Source organism: Arachis hypogaea, chromosome 13, assembly GCF_003086295.3.
Source record: "Arachis hypogaea cultivar Tifrunner chromosome 13, arahy.Tifrunner.gnm2.J5K5, whole genome shotgun sequence".
Lineage (NCBI taxonomy): Eukaryota > Viridiplantae > Streptophyta > Magnoliopsida > Fabales > Fabaceae > Arachis > Arachis hypogaea.
Window position 1 is genome coordinate 137,345,711 of NC_092048.1, and position 10,024 is coordinate 137,355,734.

Sequence of the window (10,024 nt, forward strand, 5' to 3'; positions counted from 1 at the left end):
TGACTTCCTTATCTTGGCCGAAAGCCATAAAACAGCAACTATAGAAATCTTCCAATGGTCAACTTGATCTGAGTCCTTGAAAATCAACTTGGTCCCCAAGTCTTGTTTAAGACCGTGGATACACAGCAGAGAAGAACAGAAATCCTCTTTCCCTTGTATCCCATTTCGGATAGAGCAGAGTGTTGGGAAGAAGAGATGAAGATTTAATACATGCAAGAGGAAATTAGTTACCTTTAACCTAAGCTTGATTGGGTTTGAAGTGGGTGATTTGATATCTGCCTTTCAAGCTTAATCCTTCTCTCTCTTGCTTCTTTGGTGACTAGCTTGGTGAAGAAGCTCTCTCTCTCTCTTTCTCTTTCTTGCTTTTCTGAAACTCTAATTTGACTAGGACAAAAGAGAGATTAACGTTGCTTTTGGTTAAGCAAAAGAGAAGGATTTGTTTTTTCTGAAATCGGATTGGGCTTGGATCGGGTATTGATATGCTTGGCCCGATTTGATTTCTTTGGCTTCTTTCTTTGCTTTCAGTCCAATATTTCTGTTGATTGTTTTTTATTCCATTTGGGCTATTCAACTTAATTTAGGCCTGCAACTTTATAATAGATAATTAGTAATATATACTTATTAAATAATTTATCAACACTAATTATTTATTTTATCAAAAATAATATTTGTTATTATTAATTAATTTAGTTAATTTCTTAACTTAACAGGGAATATAAGGAACAGTAGAATAGAGGGAAAAATAAGAAAATAGTGAGAATTGAGAATAGACTTAGAAGGGAGACTGACTCTCTATTTCAACCACCGTATTTCTTTTCATTATTTGCTATTTCTGTCAATCATACAAAATACTAAAAGAAGATCATTTTAGTCTATCTCTCTTTTCATCTATATTCTGTTTTTCTAAATTATTATTATAGATATCGGTTGTTACATTATTTATACGAGAGGTCTATTTATACACACTTATAATGCTAGCGAGGGTCCTTCTTTCTAATATTGTCTACAAAAACAAGAACAAATATGATGCCAAAAAATTGTTTTAACATTCCAATTAGTAGTCAAAATTAATGTATGAACAAGAAGCCTATACTCTGCATATATACAATACGAAATATATTAAGTACATGAGTCCACTTTCTACACAAATAGTAGATCTCTAGATACATGTGAGTAGAAAAAGAAATTGGCCCAATCAGCATGGAAAAAGCAGAAAATAAGGCTCAACTTGAGTCTTTGTACCAACAAATTTGATTCTATTTAGTTTTTCACTACACCATTCTAACTGATCTTTTCTCAATCTTTTCATGTTCACCACCCTAGAAATCAATCTCAACCCCATTTGAGCTAGAAACTGCTCATGATCCACTTGAATTTGATCCTCATTTTTGTGCTTCTGGAACTTCCTCACTATGCAACTCGCACTTCTCACTATGTCCTTGAGCTTCTTCTCCTTCTGCAACAACAATAATATAGTTTCTCATGTGATATTCTCTCGGCTTAATTTAAATATGGAGCAATGCTAAATAGTTAGAAAAATATTGTTAGGGTATAAGGAAAAGAAACCTTTTGCAATTGAGCTCTAATGTCCACAAGAAGATCTGAAATTTCTGGATCACTAACATCATTTCCAATTCTTTTCTTGGAAACTTTAGGTATCACATTCTCGTAATCTTTGTCTGCTCGAACAAACTCCCAGAAAACCTGCATGGATTCCTTGATGATCTCCAGTAACTTTCCACTTGCAATTGCATCCTCTTCTTCACCCCACTTGGTTATTTTCTTGTCCTTCCTATTATCATCTGCGCAGGAATCAGAATTATTAGAATTAAGACTATGGCTAATAAGAATCACAAGGCAGAAAATATAGACATTGTGACAATAACTATACAGAACACGACATGAAAGTTTGTTTTTTAATTCCTATTTTCAGATTTTGGGTGGACGGTAAAATAGACAAATTTTATTCCATGAAAGTGGTACATTTTGTCTATTTCTGTCACGAGACAATTAACAAATAGAGTTTATATTTATTTTAGTTTTCTATGATCTTGATAGGTTAAAGCTTAATCCTGAGCTCCATTTAAGATTTGTCGCTGGCCAGTAGATTGCTTGCTGTATGTATAAGACAAGATTCAAATCCCCAACACTTGTTTAAGCATACTAATAAATTAACTACTAGACCAACCCAAATTGGTTAAACAGAGTTTATACTAGTTAGTGTGTTTTGTTCACCTTTAATGGCTGGAACATGGAGAAGGTTGCGAACGACGCATCGGTTCTTGACGTAGTTCTGGATCCTAGGGCCTTGAAATGGTTCATTCTCTAGGAACCTTTCCACGAGGACTTGAAAGAGCTGAAACTCACCAGCAACTAGATTATAACTGTGAGGCCATGGTGAATCATGCTGTTGAAGCTCTTTAGCTTTGTTGTGCTGCCAACAAAGGATTTCCCAAGTGAGACAAACTTGACCAACATACACCAATTCCAAGTCTCTATGAAGTTCTTGAACAAACTTCAACATGGGGTCTGATGTTTGCTTCTCTGCTTTGCGTGGCCACAAATTCTGAGATACAAGAGCCTTGCCACCTTTGACAGTAGATTTTGCCATTATAAATAGCTTTGGAGGGTCTTTTAGCTGAAGAAGACCTATAATTAACGGCAAAGTATGTAATTTTGTTAATAATGACAGATAAAACAAGATTATTGTTCATGGAATTAGTTTTTTTTCTTTGTAGACTATGTCAAAAGCTGAAAAGTAATATGTGAAAGGTAGGACTTAGGACATTTCTTAATTATTGAATGTATCACGTTAACAATATAGAATCTGCAATGGTATTTTAACGTAGCAAATGTTCAACGTAGGCCTATGAAAAGAACGGTAATGAGAGAATGGCGTTGAAAACTTATGACGTAGACTTGTCACTTTCTGTGACTTTGATAGATTAAATTAAACAACATACAAGAAGCAAAAATACTATGGCCTAATAATCTGAAAAGAACACAAAATTAAAGATTATATGTGACAAACAAACAGAGATTCAGAAATTAAATGAAGATTAATTTAAAGCTATAATCTCACCTATTGCATGCATGGTTTGGTCATTCAAGACATCGAGTTTGCGCATCTTCTCTGCATAGCTCTTGTAGACCTTCTGAATTTGAAGAATGTGATCCTTGTATTCCACCTTCTTGTCTTCTATCCTCAATGGTTTTAGATCTTCAATAGCTTTTGATGGAGATTCAGTTTTTTCTGGTTTTTCCTCTTCCTCTTCCTCTTCTAAAATAGTGGCAAGTCCTCCTTGTTTTGCAATCCGCATTTCCATTTTCAGTTGTTGCAACAACTCATCGTCCTCGTCATCATCCTCCTCCTCGTCTTCATCATCATCTTCTTCCCAGTCCAAGTCATCATCTTCTTCGTCGTAGTCTTCTTCTAAATCTGGTTCATCCAAATTATCTTCTACCAAGGTTTCTTCTGAACCTTGAAGAGAATCATCAAGGAGTGAATCGGAAGTGGAAGAAGTTATCTGCTCTTGAAAATATTCTTCTTGTTCTTGTTCTTGAGCAAATGCATCAACAGAAGAAAGAGCGGAAGCAGTTGGATCGCCATAAAACTCGCGGAAACTAAAGGTCAAGACGGTTGGTTCTTGTACGAAAACACTGATATCTCTTCTTGCCATGAATTCATACTTGCTTGTGGTTGTACTTGTAACAGAGTCACCATATTCATGAACCTTGGAAACAGAGTACTCTGTTTCACTCTCACTTATTTTCTTAACATCTCCATCAACATAAGAAACAGCTTCAGCTTCCGCAGAATCATATCCTTCTTTTTCTCCTTCACTTTCCTCACAAACTCCACCGGTTTCAGGATCTTTCTCCTTCAAGGCAGAGCACTGTTCATCTGTTTCTGCGCTTTTTTTGTCGCTATGAACATCAGACACAAAAGTAGTAGCTTCCACGGAAACAGAGCACTCTGTTTCATCTTCTCTTTCTTCGCCACTCGGAAACATCAAATTAACAAGCTTTTCTGCAAACTCATCAATCTCATAATCTTCAGATTCATTCTTCCTAGTTTCACCAGCATGCTCTATTTTCCTTTCTTCAATCTCAAACCTGAGAGAAAATAAAAAAATCCTCTTTCTTATTTATTTTCAAATAAAAAAGGAACTAAGCTAGATACCAAGAACGCTTATAAGAAAATTGATGAAACCTGAATAAGTATCTGAGCATGAAGACCAAGGAAGAAAGCACATGGTTGCAGAAAAAAGCCCACAGAGAAGCCAAAGCCCAAAGCATATTTCCATGCACAATTGAGGTTGAATCAATGCATTTTTTGAGCATAGCAAAGTTCTTGGCACCCATCAACCACTCTTTTCATAAACTTGAAACCAAGTTAACGAGACAGCAGTATTTTGAAAAAGATTGAAGTAGTAGAAAAGATTCATGATGAGGTAGCAAGTGAACTCTCCCTCCACCAGTTTAGAACAAAATCAATCAAATGGCAGAATAATATCTAAGAGGGTGAGTTGTGCAGTGCCGTATAGTTTGTTTTAAGGAAAGAAAGCAACGTATGATGAAGTTAATTTAATTTGATTTGGTCAATTCGGTTTCTCGGTACGAACGGTTGATAGTTTGTATAAGAGTGTTAATTAATGATGGTACTTTGGTATTCTATGTTGTTGACACGTGTCATGGCCATGGGGTATGTTAAGTACGGTTTTTGCCGGATTTTTGTGCCTTGGTAATATCTTTTTTTTTTTATTTTATGTTTTCTTCGTTTGGACTTAGTCGGTGCCCTTTGGATTCCTTGGGTCAACTCAATGTTTTTCTTCTTTCTTTGGTTGAAAATTGAAATGGTCAGGTGTTAGTTCTAGAATCAAATTCCCAAACTTTCCCCCACTCTATTTAGATAGGAATCTGATTTTATTTTGGCTGTGTGCATCAAAACGTTTTGCAACTAGATATTTATCTCTTTAAAAATAAAATAAAATGATAAACACTTCAAATCTGAAATCTCTCCACCTGCAACAACAAATCATTGCATGATGAATTAAAGTAGATAACAAAAAAAAATAATGTTATTCAATGGCATATGCTCACACACTTTTGTCTGGTTTAATTTCATTAAAAGGAAAATAGTCCTGAAATATTTGTTGACGTTTTTACCAAACACTTTAGACTTTATAGACCAAATGCAATGCAAAAGTAGGAACTATTTTATCACAATTTTCTCTCATTGATCCAATCAACTAGCTAGAATTGATGAATTTAAGAACTTTAATTTGTTACTCTCACATATATCACATGTTAATGCAAAGATATATCCTAAAAGTTTTGCTTAATTCTTGGCACCCCAACTCATCAAATTTACTCAATCACAAAATTTATAGGAGAAATGAAACCATATATTAGAAGGTTAATTTAATGACTTACTTGACATGAGTGCAAAGCTTACAAGGAGGACCATAGGTTCTCAGTATAGCCATCTTTTGCCATTATTGTTAGCCAAGAGAAGAGCAGCAAAATTAAATGTCTATGGAGCCTTGATGTTTCAAACCTAGGCACGCAACGCAACATAACACAAATTAATTTAGGCATGGAGAAGACCAATATAGTACAAGACTTGGCCCTATTCATGTCATAGAAGACAATAATTTCATTAACAATGAATCTTGGAATCTAGCAGCGTCTCTGTATAGATGCAAAAAGTTAGCTGAAAAATTTATTAACAATGACAAGTATGTTGTCTACTTTTCTATTGTAAACCAGGACCTAATAGTGCAGTACAGGACGTGTTTAGGTATTTGATTTTTTTTTTCTTTAGTATACCTTAAAAAATATACTTTTTTATTGGTTTTTTTAACAACTCATGCATTTATAGAGTTTGTAAAAGATGAGTTAAATATGTTTTTTTTTTATGTGAAGGATTAATTTATCATTTTTTAAATATCAATAACATTTTTTCTACTAAAGATAGATGATACTAGAGTTTTAATATCATTGGAAATTCACAATTTCAACATCTTATTTTTTTTTATAAATAACTTTTACTTTTATCTTCCTAACAACTACTCTTGAAATGATTTTAGAGTTTAGGAATTTTAGATATTTGTTAACAAAAATATTTTACATTTTTTGACTAATGATCGCATTATTATTGCAACTTACTTTACTTATACACGAAAGGAAAGATCAGTTTATCAACGTTAATAATATGGGCAATTATCATATTCAATTTGTTCACAATCAATGGCAACCGTGGGGCTATTACGCAGAAGATGTAACATTATTACACTTGTTAAAAGGAAACAGCTCTTTGTGGCGTGACAACATCACCAAAAGAAATTAAATTAAATAAGAAAAAACTTAATGACAAAGTTCGTTCCACGTATACCTATAAATCAGTTCCTATAATCGGTTACTAATATATTTATATATAAATATATACGTAATTTAATTTACTTTTAATATATATTTATATTTTAATATATATTTTATACTAATAATTAATGTTAGTGTTTAATTTTAGTATACATATAATATAATTAATATAATCATATACAACCTACAGTTCGCCTACATTATTATTATTATTAGGATTCCTATTTATTTTGCTCGATTTTGTTGATGTCAAATAAGGCCTCCAAGCAAGAATTTTGATGTGAAAATGATTAATAGTTTTAACAGATTCTTCTGAAAAAAAATCAATATTAAATAAACGAAAGTTTATGTTTCTTTTATTTTTAAAATATTGACCATATTTTCTTTATTTCTGTTATGAGGGACATACATTAAAATAAACTTAAGAAAATATACGAGTGGTAAGGACATTATTTTTTCCGTATAATTAAAAAATGGAAGGAGAAAAATCCAACTTTACATATGTACTAGAATATTAGGCTGCTAAGCACATTATTCATAGAATACAGCAATAGTGTTTTCTCTTTTTCATCTTATTAGAACTCAAAGTCAATATCTCTAACTAAAAACCAGAAGCACCTACTACCTCCATATTGCCATGGAGTATTGGAGTAAATGGGGCGATACCGAACGAGTTTGGAGCTGTTTTATTAGGCTTCATTGGCAACACATGCCATGATTTAAATAAATTTGATTTAACTATGATATGCCAGCGGATGCCGTCTTTAATTTATTTATTTATTTATTTCCTCATTTATCTAAAGTTTGGACGGTTTTCTGGCAGGTGGTAGTGCATGTCATTTTCGTACCATAACCATATCATACATATATGTCTATGGCTTTAATAGTAATTTTGACAACAACCATACGTAGTATATATTAAAATTAATCATATTAAAAATAATAACTAAAATTAATTATTAATATAAAATATCTTTTTATATATAAATATATAATAATTAATTTTAATGGTTAATTTTAATATATAAATAATATTTTTGTTTTAAAAATATTAAAAAACTAATATTTTTAATAAAAAATAAGAGTTGATTAATATTAGTTCAAATATAAAATAAATGTAAGAAAAAAATAGTAACTACCTAATACTTTTTAAATAAAAATTTATATACAATTATTTTTATGTAAAGTTGATAATTAAAAATTATTAAATAATAATTTAATAAGATTTATTAAATTATCAAATAAATTTTAACTACTAATTTTACATAAAATTAACGTGAATATTTTGTTAATATTTTAAGTGTGAGGAGTGTTGAAATTAGTCCCATATTAAAAAAAGTATAGAAGAGTAAGGAATTTATAAGATGAGAGACCCATTAATTTAACATTTTAAGATTTTGAGTTGGATGTGGTGTCTTCTCATCTTATGTTCTCTTATTTGATTCCTCTCCAAAATTTTTTTAGTGTTCAAGAACTCTTCACAGTTGGCCCAACATATTTAATATTTTATATCAAATTATTAAAAGCATACACTTTTAGTTTACCAAAAAGAAAGCACACACTATTATTCTTAATTAAAAAAATGTATACGGTCGAGTTAAGAAAGTTGTATATTAATATATTATTCTAGCTCTTAGTGTATATTTAGTTTTATCATATCATATTCAGTACTGTTAGGTTTGTGCACTTTCATACGATAAAACTAACACACCATATTAGCCATATATAATTAGCAAGTCATATTAAAAGAATTTAACTATTAGCTAGATGGATATTAAAATCAATAATTAAAATTAATTATTAATATAAACTATATATTAAAAATATATTAAATTTTATATATATATATTTATATAAATACATAATGATTAATTTTAATAACTAATTTTAGTATATAAATAAATATTTGAAAAGAATTACTTAATTACTATATTATACTTAAGTCATAGATGATAAAATGTTATTTGACGTCCAAATCCAATTTACAATGTCTTTCTTTGATTTAGCCACATAGCCTAATTATTGACGTCATTGCACTAGATGGTATAGGAATGAGAACCACATTTTCGAATGCCTATATTATTCTTCATTCACACAATATTTTTAAACTTGTATAATATATATACTAACGGAAGAGTTTTAAATATATCTAAAATATCGATATTTCAGTTGTTTTAATTATTAATCTTAATTATAAAAAATATATATAATATATATTAATTAAAATTAATAATTAAAAGTACTAGAACTAAGAATAACAATTAAAACAACTAAAATACTAATATTTTAGATATATTTAAAATTTTTCATATAATATATAGTGCAGCATAGGTGAGTCTCAAAGGGTGTCAGATCCATACCCTACATTACATAGTAAACCCCGCCCCAAGACGAGAGGGCTAATATGATCTAACACGTATTAAAGGGACAGTTACTCACAAAATCAATTGGGAGTTTTGGGACGAACACGTTTAGTGACGCTTACGCCTCCGTATAGCAAAGGGGTAAAAAACATTAGAATCAGATTTTTTTTTTCCATGTATCTTCTAGAATCTAGAGGGAGCTTCATATGCATATTGGAAAGGCCAATTCTATGAAATTTTTTGTTTGTTGTCTCATTTTTGTTTAAATTATTTTTTATAATAATTTTAAAATATTTAATTTTTTAAATTTTTTTATATTTTTAAATTTAAAATTAATTATTTAATCTATTTTAATAATTAGACAATATTTTTTAAGGAAGTCACTCAGATAAAAACATCTAAAACGTCTTTTTTTAAAGATGTTTTTCAGTAATTAAAATTTAACATATATAATCGATTAAATCATATTATTTTTGTCAAAATTAGGCTAGACAAATTGATTTAACCGAAAAAATGGTAAATCAAATCTTGAACTGGTCTAAATTAATATTATTTTTTATAAAAAATGACTAGAATAAGTACGATTTTGGTCCCTAACATTGAGGCCGAAAATTTATTTCGTCCCCGATCTTTTTTTCACTACAAAATGGTCCCAATGTTTCAGTTTATTTTAAAATCGTCCTTGATAAACCCCATTTGTAGGGTTTATCTTGTGTTGAATTTAAGGAATTTTATGACCTTTTACCCACATTTTTTCAATGAAATAGCATGGTTTCATGATTGTCTCCCAATTTGTATTTAAGTGTAAAAACATGCTTTCTAGACCTTAAATTAGTTAATTTTAATTCACATTTAATTCCACTAGATACCTTGATTTATTTGTTAAGTGATTTCAGGTTAAAAAGAGCTAGGGGAGGATCAAAGGAATGAAAGAAAAGCATACAAAGTTGAGAAGATCATGAAAAGTCAAAGAATTGAACTCGTCCATGGACGCGCGCGTACACCAGGCGCTTACGCGCACCTTGCGAATTACCCCATGGACGCGTACGCGTGCTATGCGCATACGCATCGGTGCTGGTATATGATTTTTTTAATGAAAACGTGGCCAGCGAATTCAGAAGGGTTTTGGAGCCCAATCCCAATCAATTTTGGCGTCAAAAATGCTATTTAAAGCCAAGGATTGAAGAGCAAGGGGATTCCATCATTCACACTCATTAGGATTAGTTTAGAGTTAGTTTCTAGAGAGAGAAGCTCTAACTTCTCTCTAGAATTAGGAT

General features: G+C 30.9%; 1 protein-coding gene across 1 annotated transcript; it reads right to left on the bottom strand.

Annotated features, from left to right (window-relative positions):
* Nucleotides 1–1,024: 1,024 nt before the first annotated feature.
* Nucleotides 1,025–5,667, bottom strand: LOC112791935 (uncharacterized). Its single transcript, XM_025834981.3, has 6 exons — nt 5,437–5,667; nt 4,214–5,025; nt 3,083–4,116; nt 2,236–2,649; nt 1,567–1,802; nt 1,025–1,456 (listed from the first exon to the last, which is right to left on the bottom strand). The coding sequence occupies exons 2-6, from the start codon at nt 4,363–4,365 to the stop codon at nt 1,196–1,198; spliced, it is 2,097 nt and encodes a 698-aa protein (XP_025690766.1). The 5' UTR covers nt 4,366–5,025; nt 5,437–5,667; the 3' UTR covers nt 1,025–1,195.
* Between the last annotated feature and the right edge of the window lie 4,357 nt (nt 5,668–10,024).